Source organism: Empidonax traillii, unplaced genomic scaffold (assembly GCF_003031625.1).
Source record: "Empidonax traillii isolate 1590-97213 ecotype Southwest subspecies unplaced genomic scaffold, ASM303162v1 scaffold86:size2944007, whole genome shotgun sequence".
Taxonomy (NCBI): domain Eukaryota; kingdom Metazoa; phylum Chordata; class Aves; order Passeriformes; family Tyrannidae; genus Empidonax; species Empidonax traillii.
The window spans coordinates 2,592,471-2,605,522 of record NW_020955279.1 but is presented as its reverse complement, the minus strand read 5'-3'; the positions used below and the strand labels follow the sequence as shown (position 1 = coordinate 2,605,522).

Below are 13,052 nucleotides of genomic sequence, written 5' to 3'. Positions count from 1 at the left end.
TGGGAGTCTTCAGATAATTGCACAATTACTAAATTATCCTGGTTGAAGAAGGGACACACAGTGATCCAGTTTCCTGCTCTGTTAACCTTTAGTGTCAAGAGGACAAAAGTTTCACTTCCAGGTCAAAGGCCACAACATGGTAAAAATAAGAGCAAAGAATAAGAACTACAGTTCAAAATGAATCATTGCCAGCAAATGCTCCTCATTATAAGGAATCTCATTTGGTAATTATACAAGTTTTATGAGATGTGTTCTTTGCCAGGGTAATTCCACATGTTATTTTCCATGCTAGTGATTAGGGTATAAGATCCTCAAATTTAATATTGCTGCTCATCAGCACTGCTGCCAAAAATCAAACAGCAAACCTTCAGCTGAAGTGCATTCAGTCACTAGTCACACACTGGACTAGTCAGTCACCCAAATGTTCTTGACAAATATTGAATATTTTGGCAAATAATTAACTAGTAGTAAAGTTTTCTCCAGAGCTTGAGTACGGCATTGAGGGCAAACAGAACTGAAGTTTGGTGGGTTGGGATTTTGGGAGGGGGTTACTGGATTTTTTTTTTTTTTTTTGTAGTGCAGTTCAGTCATTTAAGGGTCTCAACACTGAGAGAAGAATGAGATGCTAAGAGAAGGGAAAGAAAGATGCCTAGATATCTAAATAATTGTCCATTATTTTACACTCAGACCTCAGTAAGAAGACCCAGGCACATACACCCACTTACACTTGCATGAGCTGGGACATTTAAAGACTGGGGACATGGAACTACCTACAGATGCAGCAAACAATCACAATGTTATTTATGCACTGAGCATCCAATGACCTTCAGACTTTTCCAAAAAGTAATAGTCAGTAACACGTCCCTGCCATTATAATTCATCATTAGCCCAGTGACCTGGAAAACTTTTGTGAGTGAAGAGTTAATCGATGCAATTCAATCCTACCTGGGTGTATATGCTGAATATGTGGCTCTGCACTTCATCCATGGAGTCCAGCCCGTACGCCACCGTCCCCAGGTGCAGTCGCTTGAAGACCATCTCATTCTGTGTCAGAGTTCCTGCAACAAAAGCAGCACCAGACATGGAGTGGGAACCAGCACACCTATTCTCCAGCACTCCCTCTTGTCCTTGTGCCTCGAATTCAAGATAAACTGAAGCTGAACCAGCCACTGCACCAGACTCCCAGTACAGGCCGGGGCTGGCAAAAAAACCCAGTATTAACTAACCCAAAGGCTGATTCTCCTAGGAAGTAGTAGTGCATAAGTAAGAAAGACATTCACCTCACAGTCAGTGCCAGCAGCAGCTGCAAGCATAATTCTGGTCCCATTGGAAAAAAAGAAAAAACTGGAAGCAACTTCAATGGGACGAGGATTTTACGTCAGACCAAGGTTTTCATCACAGCTTAAGCTTTCAGAATCAAGCCCAACTTCAAAAGTGTAAAGACAGTAGCAAACAGACTAATGATATGTTTCTGCCTGCATATATAAACTATCTTTATCTGGCTTTGAAAACTACCTGTAAAAAGTTGATTTTAATTTTGGTTTTACCCTCAGCTTTTGTTTTAATAGCATGCTTTAAGTATTCTTTGAAGTAGTGTAACATTCCTGTCCTACCTTACCTATAGTGCCTTCAGAACAAAAAAATAGCAGAACTTTTTTTCAAAAAACTGATTAAATCTTAATGTCAAAGTGACAGGAAATGCATATTTCTTCTAGTCCAAAAAAAACTTACATTATACTCTCTGCCTGGCCAAAAAGCGCAACAAAATCCCAACCACAACATTCCACGACTTTTTCTACAGGTACCTGTTTTGTCTGTAAGCAAATAGGATATCCTGCCCAATTGCTCAGGAATAGTGCTGGATCGAACCACAGTGCCAGGGATTTTGGAATCTCGGCGGATCACCCAGCTGTAGACAATTTTCCCCATGTCCAGATTCACACGTAAACTGTGCAGGAGGGAGAAGGAACAGAGGGGGGAAAAAAAAAGGTATCACCAGTTAAACTTTGGGAAAAATCTTCGTGAACTGCCTCAATGCAATGAAAGGACACACAGTCCACCCTGAATTTGAGCTGCTAAAGAGGGTGTTTCAGGAGAAGTATATTCAAAGTCAGCGGTCGGGTGGCAAAAGTAATTACACTGTAATTCAAAGACAGAGGATAAAATTACAATGAGAAGAACAGATATGATTTGAGGGGAAGATGGACACAGAGTAATGACAGTGGGATTGGTCCACAGAGATGGGATTGGTCCACTCGAATCCCAGTCCTGCACCCAAAGTAATTTACTAATCCATTTCCTAATCCAGTAAATTCAATATTAAAGTTCCATTCCCCTCTAAAAGACTATTGTGTTCCAAAGACACTACAGGCTGTATAGATAACCCTCCTTTTCCGTTTTTTGCTCTGTTCTTATCAAAGTAACCAGGTAGTCCAAACACAGGGAAGGGCCCATCAATGACTAATCCACAGCCCGAGTCAGTGAATGGGTTAATTAGTTTGAACAAAGTCAGCAGAAACAACAAAGCAATTCTTATGTTTGAACAGTAACTTGATTTCTATTTCTAGATTTGCTTAGCTGTAAAACGAGGAGCAGATAAGAGTTTACGTGCTTGTTCATGGTAGAAGCATGGAGGGGGACACAAAGCAAGCAGTATTTTGCTGGGAAGCACTAACAATTGCTGCCTTACCTAATGGGAATGATGTTTGAGAACAGGAGGAGAAACCTTATGATCTGAAGATACCAACGGCCAGCAAAGTGCTGGAGGGCCACCATGACCAGGGAGACAACCACGAGAGCCCCAAACAGGATCTTGGTGAGACAGTTCACCTCCAAATCAAAGAGACCAATCTAAAAAAACAAGAGAGAGACTTTTCAAGCACACAAATGAAGGTGTGAGCTCAATGTAATATTCACAAAGGAAATGAATCGCTGTATCCGAAGAGACATTCCCCACCAGTCAGCTTCTCTTTTAAAACACTACAAACATATTTAAATTTATAAGCAATACTCTTGCCAGCTTATTAAATAAGATTTCCATCCTTTAGAAGCCAAGCAGTGCATGAAGATGTGTGAGAGGACACTATATAAACATCCCTGCACTGTGTCTTAGCTTTGCTGTAATAGAATAATGCAGCAAAATGAGCTTTTCTATTCTGACTGAGACTGTCTCATTATAAACATATAAAACAATGGTTTAGCCAACCTTAAAGAAGTGGGAAGACACTTGTATAATAGGATCAAAAAAATAAGGAGAAATAGGTTCTGTTATGGCAACTATCCTGAATCACAGGCTGGAAAATATCAATTATTCCCAGGAGGTTTTCCCTATAGTGTGTACATATAGCATTTGGAAGGATCTTCCTTAAAAAATTATCCATTTCTGACCCTTTTATTTATTTTAAGACTATTTCTTCACCATACCTTACTTCTTGGGTTTGAAGTATTCATCACACTGCGCAGTTCCCTTCCAGTGTAGAGGACAACTCCCACCACGGTACCTAAACAAACAAATGCATTCTCTATAAAAACACTTGCTGGATGTTGGGTGGAAAGGATTTTTAGCATGTGAAATTCAGAAGTAACCAGAAATTTAAAAAGTTGGTATCAATATGACACTTAGGAAAACATGGACTGGAACACAAAACATCCTCCACGTCAGTAAGATTTCTACCGCACTACATCAACTCATGTACATGGAAAGAGCAGTCAGCTTTGCTCTCTCTCAGCTTTCCCAGACCACCTTTTGCTGTCAGTTGTCTCTCCATACTATAAATAAATGTTGGTGGGGATGGAGGACCTCTTGGATTTCCTCCCACCACTTGGAATCTCATTTTGGTGTTGCCTTACACCAGACAGCGGTCCTTCACTGTGTGTCAAAATTCAACCAGTGCTCTGGTCTAAGGTTATTTATTGGTGAAGTTTGACACAATCAGACTAAACCCAATGAATTACAACAGCTTTCAAAGACAGAATTACCTTATTTTAAAATCTAAATTTACTTTGTCTGATTACTGCTGCTACCATAAAGTGAATCATACCCACTCCTACCTTACTGTAACAGATGGAGTTGCTGGGAGGCCATCAGTGTATTTTAATGCTCTATCCCACAGTTTCTAAAGAGCTGAGAGCAACAAAGTTCTCTGTTTTCTTCTTGCAGAAACATAATACAGTTTAGCCTCAAAAATTATTTGGTTTCTCCAGGTTTTCTCCTTAAAACTTTGCAAAAAGCCATAAAGAAAAAGCTATGTACCATCAAGAGTTTAAAAGCTGCTACTGTCAAGGTCTAATCTTTTTTTTTTACCATAAAATTTTACTCTGTAAAAAAATGGAGAAAAGCAATTCTAAAATAAACCACTACTGCAAACACATTGCTACTTCATACTCTACTATTCCCCTACTCTCATTAATGATCAAAGTTTTAATAAGCTGTGAGTGAATTATTTTTGAGTAAGACTGATTCAAAAGAGGTGGTTTCTAAAAATATGCTGAGAAACATTCCTTTAAAAAAATACCTCCAAAACCAACAACAAATCCCTGGAGCCAGATGGCAGGTGGTGGTAAGATCATCAGAATTCAAATCAGCAGATGGCACAGCTACTCCAAATCCACCTCAAGCAGTCAGAGTCAGACCCATCCCTACTACAGCAGATGGAGAAGCCACATAGCTCTGCCCAGTCTTTCAAGCAAGGGCTGCCCCAGTGAGATGGCACCACAACTTGGCAGCTTTCACTCACAGAAGAAAAATAATACCCACATCTTTTTCCTAACAGAAATAACCTACAACGTGCTATTTATTATTGCCACAGGAGGAACAAAACTGAGCATTATGTTGATAAGTGAGTCAAAATGAGAGGAAACACCTGCCAGGACTAGAAAAAGCTTGAAGGCACACTGATACGGGTAAAAAAGTTTCTAGTTGGTTTATGGTCACTTAAAACAGACTCAGTTGCATAAACCCTTTGAAATTATATTTGCAAATGCACTGTCAAGTCTCTCCATTTGACAACTTTAATTCCAAAACTGGACCTCAGAATTCCACCCTCCTCCAGCCGTGGCCCTGCAAGCTTCACAAACACACTGGAGAGGTGAGGAAAAGGCTTTTACTTTGACAAGCCTCTACAGGAGGGCATTGATTATTCTCAGGCCTTGGGAGCTTATCATGTATATAAGTCAAAATCTGTCAAAGACTTTATTTTTTTCCTTTTTAAAAGTATATACGACGAACTCAATGGAAGCACTTACCTGGAAATCTTTCATCTTAGCTTCTGTTACCAGAATCTATTTGACACCATTTCTGTTACAGATTAGGATGTCAATGTGGAGAGCAATTAAGTGCTATTCTGGCCCTACATGCTAAAGAAGTGCCCCAAAGGCCACTCCAATTCTTTCTCATCTAGGAATGTCCAAGAGGCAATTAGATGTCAGCTCAGGTCTCCAGAGGTGTTAGGACAAGTGGGAAACCTCATTCCAACTGCTAATTTCCCCAACTGACAGAGATTATTATTCCATTACAAAAATACCTTTAAAAATTGTTAACATATTCCCTTCAAAACAATTTCACAGGTGCCTCCATCTTACCTGATGCAATCACTGTGCTGGCCCACAGGGTGTTTTCTATGCTCAAACTTTCATTTACTGGAGGGTCACTGTCCTCCTGCAACGGGATGAAAAAAACCAAAATAGTCAGTAATGCAAAAGAGCAGAGGCACACAGAGGTGTTTGTAGAGGGATGCTGGCAGAGTTGGTAGAGGGATTCTTGACAGGATGGAGGATTTTCATAATCCCTGGTAAATCTCTGGGTTAAAAACATGACCACTTTATTTCAGTGGGGATCTATTAAGACACCTCTGCCTGGTAGAGGTCTCTAGGAATCAAAAATGAAAAAGGGATTTGTCAGCAGCTCTCCAGGGAAATGTTCCCTCCCTGGGCTCATGTGGCATTCCTCCTGCTGCTGGAAGATCTCACTGAGAACCCATTTGGGCAACAACTTCTAAAAAGCTCTACCTGTCCTATTTGTTACAAACCCATTTTCTCTCTGGAAACTCCCCAAGGGTATGGGATGAATCTCTCAAAATTATCATTATCCCACTTAGAGGAAGGGGGAAAAAAAAAAAATCAACCTTTTGCACCAACAATGCACCTTCCCAACAAGTCAGAAGAGATATGTTTTTAATGGTGGCATTTCTCAGTGGCTCATTGCTGCTGCTCCCTGAAATGGGGGCAGATATAACTGAGTTCACATACACTGCCTTCAAACCCAGATAAGATCCCTTTTTTTTTCCACAATTAAAAGATTTTAATCCTAGAGAGTCCATGGTGGTCCAGATTTTCTTCTGAACAGCCATCATGAACATATAAGAACCAAGCTTTGTCCAAGTGTTCATGTGTCACACCTTCAGGTGAAGTTCTTAATCCCAAAGAGGATTAAGGGCATTGTCTCCAAGTCAAAGTTTTGATTTTTATTTCACGGATTTTATGAAGGAAAAAAAAAAAAGGAAAAAATAGAAAGAAATGGCAAGACAACTCCACTATTTCTCCTGGAAAAACCCTGTCAGCAAGACTCACCCTTGTGAAGGTCCCCACAAAGTTGTGAATGTCAATATTGGGCTCCTCTGCGTATACATAGGATCGGATTTGCAGCAGGTCCTACAAAACAGACACGTTTTGGCAGACAGACAACCACATTTTATTAATGTACAAGCGTTTCTACCAGAATACTTGAGCAAAAGTTACTTATCAAGTTAAGGCAATTACTAGATCTTGTTACTTACTGCAGCCCAAGAGTCTGAGAGAACATACACTTGGTGTACCAGCTTCACTGAGGAGTATTTCCTGGAGGGATACCTGACAGACTGCTGGGACTTACTCACATCTCTGTGCCCCATAAAAGAAATTTCAGCCTGAATAATCAAGGCAGCCTAAAATAATTCTTACCTTATAGCAAAGAAGGTTTGGTCTTCCAATGCAACCAAGGCACACCCTGTCACTCAATATTTCGTGTCACTAGGACAGTTCTGGGGTGGCAAGAAGATAATGCCAGTTCTGCACAGGGTTTTCACTGTTGACTCCTACACAGGTATGAACTGTTCACTCCATGGAGAGAATGCCTTGCTTCAAAGGCTTTGTATAGAATAAACTTCTTGCACTTTTTACAGATAAAATACCAATAAAGCAGGTACTCTGATTTCCCCCTTTTTTTACTTGTTTTCTTGAAAAACAAGCAAACAAAAAACCCCCGCCAACACACAGCACACAAACTGCTTCAGCTAGAGATTTGAGGAAATAGCATGTCTGATGGAGGTTTTATGCTTATTTTAGATCATATACTAGAGCTGCCATGGTGACACCTGCCCTTTCATAAGGGTGGGCAATGAAAACTGAGCGGCCTCCGAAGCCATTTCAGAGGGCAACAAGACCTGTCCTGCACTGAGTGGCAACAATGGTCTCTGGAAAGGAAAAAGAAAATAGGAGCATCTTACCTTGAGCCACTTGAGGCTGCTGACCCCAGAGCTTTCCTGCAGAGTCTGTAGTGAGAGCCCTGTGGCACAGGGGCACCCAAGTGTCACCTTACCTGCCACCTCCCCTGGAGCTCAGGAGGAGACGGTTTACACCTGTATTTTTGGTTGCCAAAGCTAATCTGTCACGTGCTCTGAACAGAATCGTGCTCTTGGGGTGCCCGTGGACTGAGGCACCCGAACGCTTTTCAGGTACAACGTGCCCAGGTTTAGCAAGGCGAGGTTTGCAGCAGGAGCTTACAGAAGCAGTCGGCAGCCTCTGGGTGCAGGTGACGGGCAGCCGCAGTTTCCAGTCTGTCTCCCCATCCAGCTGGTCGGTGCGAAGGAAGCAGGACCCTGTGGGTTTTCAACAGCAGTCAGTGCTCCTTCCAGCTCTTTCTTAGCTACATCTACAGATAACTCACGAACTGGCTTCATATCTAGGATATTCATGTCCTTTTTTCTTTGGGAATGGTACCTGATTCCAAGTAACATTTGTTAATAAGGTAAGGATGATGTTCCTGCATCACACATTCATTTCCTTCCACTAGTCCAGAATACAGTGAGACACTACATTTCTAAGATATTTAAAATGTTCTCATTAGTCTTTATACTTTCTAATCCTTCTGATCAAACATTTCCTTACCCCACACTTAACAAAACAAGCCTGAACAGCAACTAAAATGATTTATATCTATAATGCAAACTGTTATGCAACCAGATACATCTACCCTGGATTCAACTCCCCACGCTCTTTGATTAGCAAACAAAAAAAGACTATAAACATGCCCAGAAATGGTGGTCCATAAAACTGCTTGAATTGTCTGTCTCTCTAAAATTTTACTATTATCTATCTCTTTCACATTTCCAAAAGATAATTTTCTCTAAACAACCAGTGAAAGGTTAATGGCTATTTTGACAATTGGTTCCAGATGTTTACCATTCTTCTCTGACGTCCTCAGGAAGATCATGTCAGCAGGGACCCGCTGGTTCTGGGAGGAGAAGAAAGGCCATTATTGTGCACCCAGCCCTGCACGCGTGTGCAGCTCCTTGCACAGCCCCACCGTGACCAGCAAAGGGGATATGGGGGAGAAAGGGGATTCCTTTGTCAAGCCAAAGCTTGGGATTCATTTTGCTTTGAATCCTCAACTCACTTCCCTGTAGAATTCCAAGTGCAGAATAATAAATGCTGCCAGCTCCCACCGCCCAGACCAAGGGGCTTGGTTTACAAAAAGGCTGGTGAGTAATTCTAGAAGTATGAAGAAATCTTAAACTAACGCTGATTTCCTTTCAAGAAGTCCCATGCTAGAAGAAAAGGCTGTATCTGGAATCTACAGCCACCAATTTTCTCTTTTTGTACAGAATATTTTCCTACTAATGGTTTTAAAGGTCATAGCTGCTTGCACAGAGAGTGTGTGGGAAAAACATAAAACCAGTGGATAAAAAACCCCACATACGAGCTCGTATAAAGGTGGAATTATAACAGTATCTACAAATGGATCACTGTGCCTACCAATACTGTGTTTACACCCAAAGCAACATTTGAATGTTGGGTTTTTAACAGCTTTTAACCAACAGTCAGAGAAAGGATAGGGAGGCTCTTTTATCTTCTTATACTATAAGTAGAAAAATTAGGTTATAGGAGCATGTCTACAGGTTTGCAAAGATGGTGGTGTTATTGGTGGGGCAGGGAAACCCTGAAAAGTGATTAAATATTGTAACTAGTGTTCAAGACTTGACATTCTATTGTGATTTGTAAAATAAATATGAATTAAAAATACATCATTTTCTATGCACTTGCAAAAAAAGTATTTCAGACAGAAAAGACACATATATAAAGCAAACCTTTTCAACAATGATGAGGTCACCGACTTGTATATTAGAGCTCTTCACCTTCACAGTCCCTGCAAAGGAAAGATACCAGAGTGTTAGAGCAGCAGCAGGATGGCATTTCTGGGTGCTGTGTAATGCTCCTTCCCTCCCTTCCTTCCACTGCACTATTTTGGGGGAAAAGAGTAATGTTTCCATCACAAGAATTGGCCTGTAAAGACTTCCCAAGCCCACTGAATAAAGCAGGGGGATCTCAGTCTGCAAAAAAGGCTGAAAGCCTCCAGTCTACCAGCTCCAAACCTCAGCCTTGGATGCAGAAACCCTCAGTGACAACTCTGAAACGCCTCCTTCAACTCTTTTTTGGACTGTTTAACTCATGAATTCAAAAATATTTTCAGTGTCAGGCAGAGAACAGAGCAAGAACAGGAAAACTACACTAAGGAACCATCAACTCCTTTTTCTGAGGTGGCTGAAAATTTAAAGTTTGACTCTCAAGCCAAGACCTGGAAGCTGCAAGTACAATGGGCCCATCTAAAAACCAGGCTCATTTCCTCCCCTGCTGCAGCTCCAGTATCTGGCTCAGCTCTACCACCTCCCTTCTGCCTCTCCATGGACCAGCCAGAACGAGCCCTGCAGAGAACAGGTCCTACAGAAAACACGTAAATATTTATTTCTGTGCAGCTGTCAAACATTTCCCAGTTGCTTTAAAACAGGGGATTAATTTAACAATTGGCTAGTAATTTCAAATCATTAGCCAGCTCTAGATTTGGCTTCTCAGACTAAGCAGTGATTTATAATCAGTTAATTTGAACCCTGCCTCTATGTGTCTGTCTGTTATATTTCAACAAAAGCCTCTTTAATCTGCTGTGATTTGAGTGGGAGTGGGGGAGGCACGTGGAGCTCACCCCAGCATGGACAACACTCCTACTGTACCTCAAAATTCATGGGCTAAATGGCCAGATAGCAGCTCAGGGGGGACAGGGAAGGGGGAAGGGAGAAAGGGGGAATAGAAATTAGCACAAAGCACAAAGGTCACTGGGATTTTACTACTGGCAGTCCCTTCATTAGCATCCTTCTCAGGATATGCTTCAGTGTTTCTGCTCCAAATTAACAATGAAAGCCTTTCTGGGCTCCGGGCAGCCTGCTGCTCTGGTGACACACTGTGTGCTTAACAACATGCTTCAGCACTGCTGCTAATAAATGCAGACTTCCTTACATGCTGTAATTATTCCTACAAATTATAAGCAGTCATGGCCCATTTCACAAATATCTCATAGGTCTTTCGTGGATTCTGGGGTTTGCCTTGTGAGATTTTTTTTTTTAAGTTAAAAAAAAAAAAAAAAGGAAAAGAAAAAGAAAAAAGAAAAAGGTAAACAAAACGAATGCTGGGCTGAAGACATCTCTGCCGGGGCAGGAAGCAAACCGGGGATTAAGAGTCCATTACGCTGAGGCTTGAAAAGAAAAGCCGCACTCCAAGAGGATCAAAAAAAGCATCCCTGGCAGTCCTCTGTATGGGCTATACAAAGTTAGGTACTATGACACTAAAAGGGTCTGACAGATAACATCTCTTCCTCCCCCTTTAATACGGTTATTCACAAAACAACAAAAAGTGCTTTTGAATATTCTCCTGCGCAAAGGAAGGGGGGAAGAAAAACCCCGTGTGCTCTCCCCACACAGGCACAGCCATTCCTAAACCACTGTGCAGGAAAGCTCTTGGAAGGAGAGGTGGATTTGTTTAACCATATTTTAGGTGTACTCTCAAAGGTAGATTTGTTTAAACATATTTTCTGTATTCTCTTAAAGATCACAAGGATTTGCAGCGGGAGCAGCACTGCCCGGAAGGTTCAGGAATGGAAACTTATTTTTTGTAGTGCTTTCCCTAATGAGGTAAAAACATCGTGCTGCAAAAGAAAAATTAATGCCTGGACAAAGGTAAAATGTGACGATTTCCTATCATTATGCACATGAAAGGCTTTTTAGATCATTATTCTGAAAACAGCATCATCTGCTTTAAAATTTTTCCAATATGAGCAAACCCAAAGCAGCTGGAGCAGATTTGTCTTGTTCAATAACCCTCCCAACCTCAGCTGTTTGAAGGTAAAACACAGAGGGGACCTTTCTAACCAACACACATTTTTATAACTCCTGTATAAATGAGATGCCCTTTTTAGGTAGCTAATTCTGCTTTTCCAGCTATCCCTGGCCCCTCGTGGGTGACATCTCTGCAGTTGCACCACACGTCCTGCTAAGAAGGAGCAGGACCAGATGTTTCCTTTGACTCAGGACTCCCATAAAGCAACCTACTTGAATTAGTTTTATTTTGATCTTGGGAATTCTGTAATTCCTTTTTCTTTCTGTGGGGAAACTGCCACCTAAACATCAGATGTTTTCTCATGCATGTCTAAAACTAGCTAATAACACAATTGTTTCATTTCCCAATATTGCTCTGCTATTAAAAGTATTTTTGTAATTATAAATTACTGTTTTTATAAATGCAACAAGAAGTGCTTCCTCTAAATACACACAGGTTTGTTTAGCACTTATATATCACTTTCATTTTATATTTTCTGAAGTTAATCAGAACACAAGTCAGTATTTAACACATTTTTTAAGAGGAACTAGTCTTGTTCTCTTATAAAAAAAAACGCTCGTTGTTAAAGTGTGACTGGTATTTGTTTAATTCTTTGCTGTATCCTGATTTATTTTTTGAAAGACAAAACAACAAACACAATAAAATGCAAACAGTTTGTTCCAACCTAAGCTATGGTCTTTGAAATTATCACCAGATCTGCAGCATAATAGATGTACCGTAAAGCAGATTATTTAAAGTAATATATTGGCCAGAAGAGATGCCTTTTTTGTACCATGTGAGTACTTTAAGATTTCACAATAGATCTGCAGAGCTTCACTTGAGGTATAGATCAAAACACTTAATTTGGAATTAAGCAAGAAGTTTATGAAAGCAAGTTAAACACATCTGTAAAAAAAAAAAAAAAAGGGGTTGTTTGGATGTGCTGCAGCAAACTTTTGGCTTTTGCAGCTTTATGCTGTGGAGCAGGACTCAGAGGGTTTGGGAAAATATTGTTTTTATATGGCTGGTAAATGCCAATGATCTGTATCTTAAGTAGCACCCCTCAGTAGGAGGTCTCTTCCCACTTTTCTGTGGAGTTTCTCTCTATTATGCAGTGTTACCCATGGAGGGGGGGCTGAAGGAGAAGAAAAACAAACCAAGAATTTGCAAGCACAGTTCTAACTTTCCGTCAAGCAGAAAGTCAGCACACAGCCTTCTGAACACAAGGAGGCTTGTGGGTTTATGAATAGGGGACTGAAATTTGATTATTTTTTATTGCAATCCAAACAACTGTCCTTTAAATGGAGAGCTTTCCACAAAAAAAATGCTTTCCAGAAGTCTGGTGGTTTGGTCATTTTGGAACATAAAAAGGATCGTGTTGGTAAAAACATAAAAGAGGTTTAGGGTGGAGTTTTTTGTTGTGATGTAAAATAAAGAAACATAGAAAATACACTACTGTCTACTCTAAAAGATTAGTCCCTGGAATGCAGCAACTATATTCAAAATAAATGGGATACAAAGAGAATTCTTCCTTTTTCTCTACGAGGCAAGCAGCTTAATCAATCTTAAAAAGGCTTAACAAGAAGAGCGCAGGAAAAAAGTTTCACAGACAGCAGCAAAGCTCCAAATCCAAAATGTGATTTTTGGTTCAAAAT

The 13,052-nt window shown here is 40.6% G+C and overlaps 1 protein-coding gene across 1 annotated transcript in view; it reads right to left on the bottom strand.

The window, feature by feature from the left end:
- ATP9A (ATPase phospholipid transporting 9A (putative)) overlaps positions 1-13,052 on the bottom strand; it is a 52,762-nt gene that overhangs the window by 25,972 nt on the left and 13,738 nt on the right. The window contains exons 5-13 of the mRNA XM_027881286.1: positions 9,342-9,400; positions 8,437-8,488; positions 7,759-7,853; positions 6,568-6,648; positions 5,581-5,656; positions 3,424-3,500; positions 2,690-2,850; positions 1,806-1,948; positions 946-1,058 (exon numbers count right to left, since the gene is read on the bottom strand). Coding sequence (XP_027737087.1) covers positions 946-1,058; positions 1,806-1,948; positions 2,690-2,850; positions 3,424-3,500; positions 5,581-5,656; positions 6,568-6,648; positions 7,759-7,853; positions 8,437-8,488; positions 9,342-9,400 — 857 coding nt within the window. The remainder of the gene's footprint in view (positions 1-945; positions 1,059-1,805; positions 1,949-2,689; positions 2,851-3,423; positions 3,501-5,580; positions 5,657-6,567; positions 6,649-7,758; positions 7,854-8,436; positions 8,489-9,341; positions 9,401-13,052) is intronic.